This window comes from Schistocerca serialis, chromosome 5, assembly GCF_023864345.2.
Source record: "Schistocerca serialis cubense isolate TAMUIC-IGC-003099 chromosome 5, iqSchSeri2.2, whole genome shotgun sequence".
Classification (NCBI taxonomy): Eukaryota; Metazoa; Arthropoda; class Insecta; order Orthoptera; family Acrididae; genus Schistocerca; species Schistocerca serialis.
The window spans coordinates 610,961,840-610,978,083 of record NC_064642.1 but is presented as its reverse complement, the minus strand read 5'-3'; the positions used below and the strand labels follow the sequence as shown (position 1 = coordinate 610,978,083).

General features: G+C 39.5%; 1 protein-coding gene across 4 annotated transcripts in view; it reads left to right on the top strand.

Annotated features, from left to right (window-relative positions):
* The window catches only part of LOC126481030 (FHF complex subunit HOOK interacting protein 2A-like), a 198,528-nt gene that overhangs the window by 153,038 nt on the left and 29,246 nt on the right, over positions 1-16,244 (top strand). For all 4 annotated transcript variants that reach the window (XM_050104505.1, XM_050104504.1, XM_050104503.1 and 1 more), the window contains one exon: positions 381-654. In XM_050104505.1, the coding sequence (XP_049960462.1) occupies positions 381-654 (274 nt within the window). The remainder of the gene's footprint in view (positions 1-380; positions 655-16,244) is intronic.

Genomic DNA, 16,244 nt, shown 5'->3' with positions numbered 1-16,244 from the left:
AGGATGCCTAAGCCACAGCCCTTCATGATCTGATATCCTGAGGTTTACAGTTCCAAATTCAGTTTTATTTGGCTGAGGGTTGCATATTATATTATCTAAGCAAGCACTGAGCTGGGTGGGTTTATCATTTAAACGGTAAAAGTTTATTGATCTTAACATGTCTAATAGGTGCTTCACATAACCTCTGCCATGCACTTCACAGTGGTTTGCAGAGTATGTATGTAGATGTGTAGAAATTTTGCTGTATTTCAACATTTCAGAATTTTTCCTTACTTTATTGTTCACTTAAAGGGCAAATTTTAAGTTGTAAAAATGGTAATAAAAGAGTTCTAGGAAAATATCAGTGACTCTAAAATTTGATACTGTTTCTTTTGTTACAGATTCTTATCCCTAATACCCAGGAACATGCAGACATCTAATACTGAAGAATCAACATATGAGCAATATGTTGAAGATGTGAGGAAGCAGTACCAACATTGTATCTCTTGTTGTAGTCAATATAAATGGCCTCTTGAAGCAGTATTTCCAGAGTCACAGGAATCTGATGACTGTTGTAGCTCAGATTCTTACCCTGAAGCTGATCATCGGAATAATTTCTATGAGGGTCCATTCCTGAGGATGTTATTCACTAGGCTTGGTCAACTCCCATACCAGGTATTAAAACTATAAATTATTGCTAACAATTGTAGCTTAGTGAACCACTGTGTTATTCACTATATACATTTCACTGGTTAATCCACTATGGAATATAACTATGTATGTGAAAAGTGAGGCCCTGATTTGAATGACAAGTCATATTTTTCCCCTGAACTTTGGGGTGAATTTTACAACAATTTATGCATAAAACCAGTCATTGTAGTGTAGAAAAATGTATTTTCTTTGTGCACATCAAGTCATGTTCACACATTTTGTAGTAATAGCTCACAATCCAGCCAACTTATGCCAAAATGCATATATGAGGGGCGTTCAATAGGTAATGCATCACATTTTTTTCTAAAAGCAGTTTGGTTTTATTCAGGATTCCAATGCAACATATTATTTCCCACTCTTTTGGCTATAAAACCTTATTTTTCATCATAATATCCAGTCAATACGACAGCCTTACACCACCATAGTGAGATAGCCTGTACTACTCTGCTGGTCAACATTGGAGCCAGTGTCCTGCTGCATGAATAAACTCGCCATCATCCACATACTACTTCGCGTGGAGTATGCTGTGGCCGCACACTTCGGAAATCGTAGCGCGTACAGCATCGTCATTCCACTTTACGTCCACTCATCACAGGACGCCTGCATCACAGGGTGTATATTCACCAGGAAAACTTACGTTGTCTGTGTTGTCAAAACAAAGACTTAACGGCGGCCACAACATAACACACCACCAGGTCTCCACCAACGGCCGCCAGGGACCACTACCCATTCGCAGAGCCTGCAGAACAGCTTCACCAGATGTTGCAACTAGCCTAGGAACTACTTTGCTGCACCAGACACGTGATCACAAATAGTTCTGGCAGATATATCCGCCAACGGGCTTTATAAGGTGGCGCACTGCCGGCAAAAGGCAGTTCAATACACTGCTCGGAAGGATACAGGGCTGCAGCCACAGCCAGACGCCTCTTCTATCTGGCCGATCTCTCGGTATAGTTGACGAAACTCTTGACGTTGTAGAACTATTGGTGTTCGCTCCCCATGAAGAGTCGGGTCTTTTTTATTATTATTATTATTATTATTATTATTATTATTATTATTTGTTATTTTGTATTTGTGTTGATCCACAGTTGGGATCGAGTTGGTTGTTCTTTTGGATATTGTATTATTGTTTCATTTTGGTGAGTCCAATAAATTGTTTTCGGACTTGTTTTTTCTGCATTTGTATTCTGCTAGTGCAGATACTTCAGATTACATCCTTCGTTGGGTCAAACAGATGGAAGTTGGAAGGAGCGATATCTGGGCCATAGGGTGGATGAAGAAGAATAGTCCAATGAAGTCTTATGAACTCCTCTCAGATGCGCAGACCTGTGTGAGGCCTCATTTTGTCATAGAGAAGGAAAAGTATGTTTATATTTTTATGGCGACGAACACACCGAAGGTGTTTCTTCAGTTTCCAGAGCATAGCACAATACAGTTCAGAGTTGATCATTGCATTTTAAGGGATGATATCAAACAGAATAATCCCCTCAGAATCTCAGAAGACTGTCACCATGACTTAACCAGATGAAAGTGTAGCTTTGAACGTTTTCTTTTTTTATGAGGGTTGATGTAGCAGCACTCTATGAATTGCTGTATTGTTTCCCATTCAAAGTGATGAATGCATGTTTCATCCTTGTGATGATATTTGAGGAAAAATTGTCACGAGCAGCCTCATAATTTGCAAGTAATTCTGCACAAATTGTCCTCCAATGTTCTTTATGGTCTTCTCTTAGGCAGCAAGGAACCAGCAGGCAAACACCTTTGAGTACCCCAACTGGTCGGCAAGTGTATCAGCACTACCGACAGAGATGTCCAGTTGTGCAGCTACGCGTTTGATTGTGATCCATCATTCACTTCAAATGATCATGTCTGCATGTTCCAACATCGCAGGAGTCACAGCTGTGCAGATCAAAACAAGCTCCAGAAGATTCAGATATCTGTATGGTGCGAAAATTGGCAGTTGACACTAAATGCTAAATGACATGAGCACTAAAAGGAAGCTGTTAAACTTTGGTGACACGCTAAATCAGTCAAATCTAAAGGCTGTAAATTCAACTAAATACCTAGAAATTACACTTATGAGCAACTTGAATTGGAAAGAACACACAGAAAATGCTGTGGGGAAGGCAAACCAAAGACTGTGATTTACTGACAGAATGATTAGAAGATGCAACAGATCTACTAAAGAGACTGCCTACACTGTGCTTGTCCATCCTCTTTCGGAGTACTGCACAGTGTGGGATCTGTACCAGATAGGATTAATGGAGTACTTTGAGAAAGTTGAAAGAAGAGGAGCATGTTTTGTAGTATTGAGAAATAGGGGGGAGAGTGTTGCTGACATGATATAGGATTTGGGGTGTACATTATTAAAACAAAGGCATTTTTCATTGTCACGGAATCTTCTCAGGAAATTTCAATCACCAACTTTCTGCTCTACATTCGAAAATATTCTGTTGACACCGACCTAGATAGGGAGAAACAATCGTCATAATAAAGTAAGGGAAGTCAGAACTCGCACGGAGAGATATAGGTGTTTGTTTTTACCGCACGCTGTCTGCCATTGGAATAATAGAAAATTGTTGTGAAGGTGGTTCGATGAACCTTCTGCCAGGCACTTAAGTGTGATTTGTCGAGTATCTATGTAGATATAGATGTGTGTGGCCAGATGGCATAAGTGGGAGATCGGACAAGTTTGCACAACCTTGTTGCAATGATGATAGATGCCTTGCCCAACAGCTCACTATGCGTTTGTTCACTGCCAGGTCTCCACAGACATTCTGCAAGCACCCATGAATATCTTTCCCACCGAAAGAAACTCAGTGACAGCTCCGTGCTTGGAACACTCCTCCAATACAGATGGCATTTTGAAGGCTTCGTATAGTGCTGGCACCTATCAGAACGTAATGAAACTGTAGAGCCAAAGCAGGAATATATCAAAATGTCCCACAACTAATTCTGTTGTTTTGCAACTGAAATTGGCCGGAAAAAATGTGTTGCATTATTTATGGAACGCCCCTCTTATATGTCGTATCCTTAAGGACTCAGGAACAGAAACTTCAAAATGTTGTTCACATGACAATGCTTCAGGTGATGACACAAATAAATTAAACACTTTACTACACAGCTACATTTATCAAGACTGTAGTAGACAAGCAGCATAACACACTAGCTGGTTTCCTGGCATAAGAAATTGTTGCACAGGGTCAGCAAAACATTCTCAAAACCAACAAAGGTGGCCTTAGACATAATAAACGCCACACACGTGGTCACACTATTCAGTTTGAAAACAACTCAGTCTGGTTCAACATGCCAAAAGTAAAGTGCTCCAAAAGCATGACATTGTGAGGTTTTATTCATGATTTTGGAGAGAAATTCTTCAGCACCGACAGGGAAATATTATTTTGTACAATACTTAAAGTTAGTGCAGAAAAGTGCTTTAATGTGCAACAACACCTGTGTGAAACACACAAACACTGTTATTTGAGCAGACGGATCCTTCTTCAATCTTGCAGTCATTATTCAAGGACTTGTATGAGATGATGTCTTGCAACATCCTATTGGAGAATCTGAAGAATTCATTCTTCAGACAGTCCTTGGAGAAGTCCACAACACATCCAATTCCAGATGCTTCTGCATTAACAAAGAACCGTTTATCCGTGTGCTAGAGGAGCTGCTCAGCAAAATGCAAGTTAGTGTTGCTCTGGCCAAACAGTCTGGGTGCCTGTAGATGAAAACACCAGTGTGGGTGGTCATTATGTTGCAAATGTTGTTGTTGGTGTTCTAAAAGTTGACAAGCCTGGAGAAATGTTCATCTTAATGTGTGAAGCTCTCCAGAGAGTAAACAACTCAAGAGTTGCCACTTTCTTTGACAACTGTATGAAGCTTCTAGTGGCGGATGTTGTTAACAGAGACAACATTTTGATGCTAGTGACCGATGGTGCTTCATACATGGTTGAAGCAGCCAATGTGCTTCAGATTCTCTGCCCTGATATGGTGTATGTCACTGGCCTTGCAGACGGAGTTGCGGGAGAGGTGCACTCAGATTACCCTAAAGTGGACAAATTTATTTCCTGTAGCAAGAAAAACTACATAAAAGCTCTGCTATGTATGCAGAAATTCAAGGAACAGGTGCCTTTGCTTTCCTTTCATCTTACATGATGGCAAATGCTGCTGACCTTTTATGACCTAGGCAGTGATGAATTGGGTGCTGTCAACACTGTGAAAGAGGTCTCCAGATCTCTTGCATGGAAACTTTGGGTACATCTGTGCCAATTTTTCAGTGGCATCAAAAGCCATCACATGACTGGAAGCTACTGGTACTCAACTGTGTGACATCATGGATATTGTGCAATATGTGCAGAGTTAGTAGGGTTGAGCTTGTGTTCATGTGTCTGACAAAGTGAACAACAAATTGCAAAGTGTTTTACATCAGAATCTTGAATATTCCACAAAATGCAAACTTAGTGACAGTCTTTTTGGGAATGAAACAGCATTTGAAGACAGTAAACAGAAGTTGGCCTGCAGTGATGTTGCCACTGTTAAATACACTCAATATGCTCTTGAGGCATGTAATAGAGGAGATTTTCTAGTACAAAATTATCCTGGTGTGAAGTAGTAAAAACTTTTTTTTTTGTCTGGATGGGTGTTATTGTTTTCACTGTACTTCCCCTCCCTTCTCCCCTCCCTCACCCAGGCATATGTAGACATTTCAAAAGTAAGTGCTAGTTAATTTGAGACACTGCAAAAAGTGTTTACTGTACTCACTGTTTGTTCAGAAGTAAACTTTGTATTATGTGTTCTATAAAAAAGAATCAACAAGAATGTTTTTAAATAAATTTATATAAAGTCATATTTTATTTTTTAAGGTCATATTTATGTAAGTTTTAGGTCATAAGTTGTTGCATATTTTGCTGGTTTGCCCTAATGATAAGGCATGTGAGCGCAAGATAGAAGTTAGCAGTGGGAAAATAGTACTGGAGAAAAGTAGAGCCTGGAGTGGGAGGTAGGAATAGGGGCGTAAAAAGTGCACTGCACACGGATGCTGGTTTCAATGGGACACACTTTGCTGCAAGTAACAGATGGTGCTTCATACATGGTTGAAGCAGCCAGTGTGCTTCAGAGTCTGTACCCTGATACAGTGTACGTCACTAGCCTTGCAGACGGAGTTGCAGCATCACTTTGGTACTCACATACTTTAGTGTGTGAATGGGTTGTCCATGCTCATAACACAAATCCAGTTCTCTACAGCGATTGCAGCAAAGTTTGTAAATGCTGTAAATACTTTTACAGATGGTTCTGCCTCTGATGAGCTAGGAAATACCAGTAACAAGGCTGGAATATAAAGTGATAGGCAGATGTATGTAACAGGTTTGTTGATGTGGATATTCTGCAGGGATGTGACCTGTGGAGCAGGGTGTTGAAAGTGAAGTGGTGGGTGGAGGGGTAAGAATATTAGGTGGTTGTTAGGGGGCCATAATAATGGTTTGGGGAGGGATCAAAGTTAGATAATCATCATTCATGTCAGAGGACGCTGTAGTTAAGTAGAGAATACGGTTCAGTTGTTGCGTCCTGTGTGGTACTCAGTGATGATATGGGCACTTTCTGTATGTCTCATTTGTGCATGTAGGAGTGTTTCTGGATAAGGTGAGGAGAATAATGAAGATCCTTGGTGGCCTCTGAAAGGACTTACACAGATTGTTCTTGTGGCGTCCATAGCTCTGTCATAATCACTTGTGTGACACTGTCATGTGCCGACCTATCCGTGAGCCACCAGAAGACTACTGCAGCTATCTGTAATCCTATATCCCTCCCCTTGTTCAACTTCGTTGATGGCATCTTTATGATGCACATGTATGACAGGGACAGCCTATTCTCATCCTTCCAGTTTCTCAACATCCTTTGGTGTCACCTGGTTCTCCTCAGCTCAGCAAGCCAGCATTCTGATGTAGATCTCCTTAAGAATCTCTGTTCACATTAGTTGCTTAACATAAATCCTGAGTTATCTCATTTTTATTATTTTAACAACTTAAAATCCCAAGTATACTTGGGAAACTTTTCAGACCTTTGAAAAAATAAAACATCTCTTATATCCATTTCAGCAAGGCAGTGCTTTCAAAAAAGGATTGCTATAGTGTCCTGATTTTGACATTGAATTTAGCATCTCAGAAAGTGAAGGAGAATATGATGTTACTTCACTGGAGTTTGAAAGTGATGAAAGTTCATCTGTTGACTGACAAGTGCTCGCCAGTGGTACTTTATCAATAAATCCCCAGTGCTCCCCCAGCTCTTCCCAAGATTTCTGTTCACAGGATACATGATTCAACTTCATAACTACACAGAAACTAAAAATTGACTCCAGGTTTCAGGATTTTCAGTCAAAGTCCATTGCACAAGTATACTCGGGATTTATAAAAGGTGATCTTCAAACTTTTTAAGTCATCATTTGGAGCATTTTGGTTTTAAGAATGTGGCAGTGACATGCCAGCATTTGATAGATGGGGTGTTGAAAAGATTGCAGCCTTTCCGGTGTCTAATGTCACTAGATGACATAATTGGTTTTTCAAGGGATATGCAGGGACACAGACAAAGACTGTGGGAGGTGTTCAAGAGGTTACGAGCTGCACATCTAACACTGAGTACGATAAATTTTCACTTTGGATTCCAAGAAATAAATTATTTGTGTCACATAGTTAATATGGATGTGTGAGGACTGATACAAGATTGACACAGGCAGTACGAGTTTTTCCAGTACCTGGAACAAGCAAGGAGTCACAGTCTTTTTTTGGGCCTCATGGGTTGTTGTAGAAAGTTCATGAGAGCTTTTGCTTGTATAGTACGGCTGTGTACTTACTTATTGAAGAGGGGTATCAGGTTTGTATGGTCTGAAGAGTGTCTGGGAGCATTTGTCGAATTAAAGGAGGTACCAACATCGAGTCCAGTGTTTGTGTTCACAGAATTTCATGAAGAGTTTATATTATCATGTGATGCATCAAATCACTCTCTCGGGTGTATTTTGAGCCAGGAGTTTGATGGAGAGGAACATCTGATTGATTTTGTTTCAAGACAACTTAATGGAGTGGGCAGAAATTACCATGTTTTACAGACTATAAAATGTAATTTTTTCTTCAAAAAATTGCCTAAAAAATTCAGATGCATCTTATACTTAAAATTAATATCAAAAAGGTCTATTGTTTGATTGAAAATTCCCACCAGTCTTAAAAACGGCCATACATTTGATGCCACAGGAAACCTATCTCTATCTGGCAACACTAGATTCAACGGCAGCAGCAGTGCACTGATGCAACAAATGTGAGTCGCGGGGATTCACAAGCTTGCTGACACTGTCTCTCTCCTGACCTGCAATCACAAATCCAGACAACGTCTAGCCTATGGTGCGTCATTGCAGTCTACAGTGCCATTGAACTTTAATTGAAAGTGATTTGTTTCTAACTAATTTCATAATGGAAAAAATGAAATGAATTCATATTATGTGGGCTATAAATTGAAAGTAATACCATATGCAGAAGAATGAGGAAACAAAGCAGCTGAGCCCAATTTGGCCCTCCACCAACAGAAAAATCAATTTGTGATTGGCAGACTAGTAAAGAAGAACTGAAAAAAATGAGAAAGACTAAGTGGTAATTGAATCTTCCGTCAGTTGTTGGTAGAACAACATTAAAATAAATGAAAAGTACTAGTCTGCTTTTGTTCTACAGTATTACTTTTATCGTGTTAACTGGCTTTCAGCTTACAAGGCCATCTTGAGACATTTACTGAGTATTGTCACCAAAGAAGTTTAATGCAAACTGTAACAGTCACGGTTTTGAGTATACTGTTAATGTTTTTCCTGTTTGCTCCTTTTGTATTTGTGTAATGTTCAGCCTTTTTTACCTTTTAAAATGCAGTATCACCACACTCTCAAACATTGCTCCAGCCTCAAAGGGTACAGGCAAAGAAACAACAAGAATTGACCAAGCAACAGTCAGTATTGTAGTTGTAAATTGTAGTAGCTGTGTTGGAAAAGACCCAGAGCTTCAAGTTCTGATAGAAAGCACTGAATCTGAAATTGTTATAGGAACAAAAAGCTGACTGAAGCCAGAGATAAATTCTGCCGAAATTCTTACAGAGGCGCAAACCATGTTCAGAAAGGATAGATTAAATAAGTTAGGTGGTGGTGTGTTTGTGTCTGTTGGTAGTAGTTTATCTTGTAGTGAAGTTGAAATAGATAGTTCCTGTGAATTACTGTGGGTAGAGGTTATACTCAACAGCTCCTTTTACTGACCTCACGACTCATGATATAATAGCTGAATGGTTCAAAGAAACTTGAATCTCATTATAAATAAGTACCCCACTCATACAGTTATGATTTGTGGGGACTTCAATCTATCCACAATTTGTTGGCGGAAATACATGTTCAAAGACGGTGGTAGACAGAAAACATCTTCCAAAATTGTAATAAATGCTTTCTCTGAGAATTACTTTGAAAAATTAGTTCATAAGCCCACACGAATTGTAAATTGTTGCGAAAACACATGTGACCTCTTAGCCACAAACAATCCTGATCTAATAGAGAGCGTCATGACTGATACAGGGATTAGTGAACACAAAGTCGTTGTAGTGAGGCTCAAAACCATATCAGCCAAAACCACTAAAAATAAATGCAAAATATATCTATTTAAAACAGCAGATAAAAATTCGCTTGATGCCTTCCTAAGAGAGTGTCTCCATTCCTTCCAAGCTAATTATGTAAGTGTAGACCAGATATGGCTCAAATTCAAAGATACAGTATCGACAGCAATAGATAGAGTCATAACCGCATAAGTTAATAAGAGATGGCACTGATCCACCATGGTACACAAAACACGTCAAAACACTGCTGCAGAAGCAACGAAAAAAGCATGCCAAATTCAGAAGAACGCAAAATCCCCAAGACTGGCTAAGTTTCACGGAAGCTCAAAATTTAGTGCGGGTGTCAATGCGAGATGCTTTTAATGAAACATTATCTCAAAATATGGTAGGAGACCCAGAGAGACTCTGGTCGTATGTAAAGTACGTTAGTGGCAAAAAACAGTCAATACCGACACTGCGCGATAATGATGGAAATGTTAACGATGATGGTGCCACTAAAGCGGAGTTACTAAATACAGTTTTCCATAATTCCTTCATGAAAGAAGACAAAGTAAATATTTTAGAATTCAAAACCAGAACAGCTTTTAGCAACAGTGACATAAAAGTAGAGGTCTTAGGTGTTGCGAAACAACTCAAATCACTTAAGGAAGGCAGGTCTTCCAGTCCAGATGGTATACCAATCAGGTTCCTTTCAGAGTATACAGACACAATAGCGCCTTTCTTAGCAATCATATACAACCGCTCACTTGACAAAAGGTCTGTTCCTAAAGACTGGAAAGTAGCACAGGTCATACCAATATTCAAGAAAGGAAATAGGAGTAACCCATTGAATTGCAGACCCATATCACTGACCTCAATTTGCAGTAGGATTTTGGAGTATATACTGTACTCGAACATTATGAATCACCTTGAAGAAAGTGACTTATTGATACATAACCAACACGAATTCAGAAAATATCATTCTTGTACAACACAACAGCTCTTTATTCCCATGAAGTAATGAGTGCTGTCGACAAGGGATCTCAGATCGGTTCCACATTCCTTGATTTCCAGAAGACTTTTGATACCATTCCTCACAAGCGACTATTAATCAGATTGTGTGCATATGGAGTATCATCTCAGTTGTGTGACTGGATTCGTAATTTCCTCTCAGAGAGGTCACAGTTGGTAGTGACAGACAGTAAATCATCGAGTAAAACAGAAGTGATATCTGGCATACTGCAAGGTAGTGTCATAGGCCCTCTACTGTTCCTGATTTACATAATTGATGTAGGTGATAATCTGAGCAGCCCCCTTTGATTGTAATTTACCATCTAGTAAAATCATCAGACCATCAATTCCAATTACAAAATGATCTAGAAAGAATTTCTGTATGGTGCAAAAAGTGGCAATTGGCACTAAATAAAGAAAAGTGCAAGGTCATCCACATGGATTCTAAAAAAAAAATCAGATAAATTTTGGGTATACGATAAATCACACAAATCTAAGGGCTGTCAATTCGACTAAATACCTAGGAATTACAATTATGAGCAACTTAAATTGGAAAGACCACATAGATAATGTTGTGGCGAAGGCGAAACAAAGACTGCGCTTTGTTGGCAGAACACTTAGAAGATGCGACAAAGCCACTAAAGAGACAGCCTACATTACACTTGTCTGTCCTCTGCTGGAATATTGCTGCACGGTGTGGGATCCTTACCAGGTAGGATTGACGGAAGACATCGAAAAAGTGCAAAGAAGGGCAGCTCGTGTCGTGTTAATGCGCAATAGGAGTGAGAGTGTCACTGGTATGATATGCGAGTTGGGGTGGAAGTCACTGAAACAAAGGTGGTTTTCTTTGCGGCGAGATCTATTTACGAAATTTCAATCACCAACTTACTCTTCCGAATACAAAAATATTTTGTTGACAGCCATCTGTATAGGGAGAAATAATCATCATAATAAAATAAGAGCAATCAGAGTTCGAACGGAGAGATTTAGGTGTTCATTTTTCCCACGTGCCATTCAAGAGTGGAATGGTTGATAAGTAGTATGAAAATGGTTCGATGAACCCTCTGCCAGGCACTTAAATGTGATTTGCAGAGTATCCATGTAGATGTAAATGTAGCTGTAGATGCAACCTGCTGGAAGCCCTGTAAATTAACAAACGCCTATCTCACAGTCCAGATCTAATCCTAAATGACCAGACACAGGTCAACACTTCCCTCTCCTAATCATCATATAATCATCTCTGTTTTTCATTACTTCCCACACTGTCTGTTCCTACATATTCTCATTTTCCTGTATACATTAAGTTCTTTTATTCTCTCTCAGCAATCTATACCAGGGTTTTTTTTCCATTGTTCAACACCCTATAACACATACAAACAAAATAACCAAAATTGCAAGAAACATAACAAAATACAACATATATTATCTACTTCCTTGAACTTGGTGTAGCTGGCTCCTGGCTCAGAACTGTGCAAGAAGTTGAATGCTATTGGTGTAGCTGGCTCCTGGCTCAGAACTGTGCAAGAAGTTGAATGCTACCTCTGGAGGATGTGCTCCACCTTAAATATCCAGCAGGTGGAAGGATATCCACGATCAAGTGCTGTGCAAGTGGAAACTAGTTCCTCAATAGCAATGCCACCATTTTCCTGAGGCGTGTGTTGCTGAGAAGCAGGATTGGTGCTCCCTCGTGGTGCCTGTAACAATCACATACCAGCGACTCTTTGTAAATGTATCATGCCCATAACACACAATATCCTTGTGATATCTGTAGGTAAACTCCAGAGGAGAGACTCCTTGGGCCAAGGGTAGCCAAACCCACAGGGTGAAGATTTTGTGCGGGAAGCATAATTTAGTTGGCCTTCGGCCAATGTACAGTACCAGTGCCATCTACATCCCCCATGTTATTTAGCATTGCTGGCTCTTCTGCATGTAAGAAGAGATTATGGTCTTTATGGTTAACCAGTAGAGGAAAAAAAATGCTAGCTTACTTGCATAAATATCAGGCAAAAAGAAATGGCCACTGTCTTTTTAAGGAAGGGGTTCCAGCTTTTTCCTGAAGTGTTTTAAGAAAACTGTTAAACCAGAGTATGGCAAGATGGGCATTTTAACAAAACTTTCATTACACACTGTGTCACTTTGGATAGTGTTTCCTGGAAAGTACAATGAGGATAGCAGTTCATCACAGGGACGCGTAGTTTCAGTGAGAGATTATATTTCTGTACTTTGAGTCAGTAGCCTATAGGACAGCTGTCACAATACCACTACATCAAAGATGTGCCCCAGAATGATCACCTACTGTCAACAACAATAGCTGATGTACATTACCAATATACTGTGGCTGAGGAATACAAAAGAAACTGGTTGCTGTCTTTTCGGAGACAACTAGGAGAGCTGTGTTGACCATGGGATGGGGAACAAGTTATCGTCTTCCAACAGAAGCTTATCAGGGTGGAACATGTGAAGAGGGCACTGATTATCTTGCAATTACCATTAGTCCTTGTCATTTCTGACCAGCAATAGAATAACATCCATGGCAACAGATCACAAGGAGTTCGGAATTCAGCCATAAATAAACTTTACAATGCTAGAGATCCAAAAAATTAACATCACTTTTTATTGGTGGCGAAGGTTACAGTCTAGAAACACTTCACTTTAGCTGTAAATACAGAAAAGCATAAAACACTTGTTTTTCAGAAAGAATGTAAATTTTTGTTTTTAACATTTTAATTAAATATTTTTAAAAAAGAATACCTCCAACATGGTAGTTCCATGATCACTTCTAGCCCATTTCGGCCTTAAGGAAATGCAGTATTTTACTTAAATAGCTCCAGGGCTGGAATGACATGCCTAAAACTAATGAAATTTTCAGAAATTGGTAACAGTAGATCTTTATTACATTTGATGGTGTGACATTAAAACTCATATGAAAATGTATACCTCAGTCACTGCTTCAACTTTCTAGCGTTTCTGTTACAAGAAGCGACCTGAAAGTTATGTACAAAGGGGTACACCCCCGCCCCCCCGGCTGTCAGCTCCTCCCTCCTTTTTTTCTTGACTTCTTCAGTGTTTTCAAATCATTGTCCTTTCATGCTCCTTTTCATGATTGAAGTAAGAAGAACTCGCACAGAACCAGGTCAAGCGAGCAGGGCATGTGGGGCAGGGGAACCATGCCATTTTTAGCCAGAAACTCTATAACAGAGATGGTTCCGTGTGCAGGTGTGTTGTCGTGGTTGAAGAACCAGTCTCTTGTCTGCCACAAATCATGTCTTTTTTTATGAACACTATTGTATTATCTGCTAAAAACTTCCAAATAAAAGGTTTGATTTAGTGCCTGACAGTCTGTGAGCACAGGCTCTCAAATTTTTTTCAATATTTTTGTCGATTCGGGCAATTTATGGATGTCGAGAACTAGGTTTGCCATTAATCGACATGTTGATATTTTTAAATCAAACAAACCACTCATACACTTGAGTTTTTCTAATAGTGTCATCTTGATAAGCTGCAGAATTTTTACTGAGTAGAAAACAAAATCTCACAGCTGCACATTGTTCACTTGAACTTGCCACCGTAAGAAACAAAACACGACCAAAACAGCACTAGCAAAAACACTCACTGCAGATGAATAGAACAAACCAGGTCAACAACACAGGCGGCACTTAACTGGCAGTGAGTTGCATTATACACACATTATTCACTGTACTGATAAACAATGAATGCATTGCTTTCATTGACCACCTTAATATTTTTACGCGCCAATTTATACTTTTGAGTGAAAAAAGTTGTAGTTTATGATTTCTTTCAACTGGCTCACTTTCTGAAAATGGTGTAACCCTTTGTTTAGCTCGCAAAGCAGTACTGCCCATTGGAAGATAATCCAACAGAACTGATTGTGACCATCTCCACAATTTCAGATTGCCCTGTAGATATCCATGAAGAACAACAGTACATTTCTTTGAGCACTGTGGTTAATTAAAATGTGGGTGAGGGAACACACAGAATGAAACATGGGTCAGTGGCATCAGGTTCTCTTCACCAATGAGTGCAGATTTTTTATGACACCTCGTAATCGTTCTAAAAGAGTGTGAAGTTGTGTAGGTACCAGTGCAATTCTCAATCACATTTTGGGTTGGCATTGTGTAGATGTCAGGCACCTCTCATTTCTGTCGAGACTGATTTGACTGCTATGCAGTATGGAGACAGGATATTCCAGTCTGTTGTCCAGTGACTTCATCTTTCAAGACGATACTGCAAAAAGATCATGAACATATTCCTTCAGGAGATCAAAATCAACCAAATGGAATGGCCTGTGGTATATGCTGATGTATCCAATTGAGCATACTTGAGATCAGTTGAAACTTTCTGTGCATTGATCCACGACGTCCTTCTGCCACATTGCATGACCATAGAAAGACCATTGTCAAAGAATGGTACTGGCTTCAACTGCATCATCTCAACAGCCTTGTGAACAGCACGCCTAGGAGGATCCCAGCACATCATATTGCATGGAGTGGAGCAACACTGTACTGAATATTACCCTCAGCAGACTTTTATTTCATAAATAAGGGTGTATGCAACCCGGGACAACCAGAAAAAGTGTGGTAACTTTTTAATGTGGGAAAATCTTGAAAAATTTTTAGAACGCTAAGAATTTTGAATTGTTTTTGTTTTCAGTTAAATTTTTGTAATTTAGACTGCTAAGAACTGATACTCCAACAAATAATTTTGCTTTAGCCTGCTACTGCAGTATAATACTGCAACAATAAAGCATAAGCAAGAGAATAACACCAATTTAAAACTTTATTTGCAAAGAAAATGTGCCTTTACAGCAACAAAATTTAGTCTGCACACAAACATCTGCTGACAGAAAAATGTGTCGAAGGCTGTAGGATGAAGAGTATAACATCAAACTGCTTTTGATGGATGTGACAGCACAACTGTTAACATTTCTAACCGGTTGCAGGACAATATTGCAAATAGTGATTTGACTCATAGCAATTTAAGCAATGCTCCTAGGTTCCTGCCTAACCACACCCTTGGAAAAAAACAGCAAAAAATTTTTGACAGGCAATAATATATGTGAAAAGTTAGTTTTTCTTGTAGCTACACTATATGTTCATTAATTTAAACCATTAACTTTTCCAATTTCTGTGTTTGCGCTACTTAACAGTGATGTTGCTGTTGGCTGACTACATCACATCTCATATGCTCTGAATTAGGACTGTTGATATTTTTATAAATATAGGGAATCTGATATATCAATATTTAAAAAATTATCACTATCATCCCTCGATACATCAAAAAAAATTATCGCTATATCGTTATAGTTACGGAAAAAATATTGACATACTGGCCAGATTTAGAGCTGTGTATTTAATTATTGATTATATCTAAAAACAAAGATGATGTGACTTACCAAACGAAAGTGCTGGCAGGTCGATAGACACACAAACAAACACAAACATACACACAAAATTCAAGCTTTCGCAACAAATGGTTGCTTCATCAGGAAAGAGGGAAGGAGAGGGAAAGACGAAAGGATGTGGGTTATAAGGGAGAGGGTAAGGAGAAATTTCAATCCCGGGAGCGGAAAGACTTGCCTTAGGGGGAAAAAAGGACAGGTATACACTCGCGCACACACACACACACACATATCCATCCACACATACACAGACACAAGCAGACATTTGTAAAGGCAAAGAGTTTGGGCAGAGATGTCAGTTGAGGCGGAAGTACAGAGGCAAAGATGTTGTTGAAAGACAGGTGAGGTATGAGTGGCGGCAAATTGAAATTAGCGGAGATTGAGGCCTGGCGGATAACGAGAAGAGAGGATATACTGAAGGGCAAGTTCCCATCTCCGGAGTTCTGACAGGTTGGTGTTAGTGGGAAGTATCCCGATAACCTGGACGGTGTAACACTGTGCCACCCTGTGGCTAAAC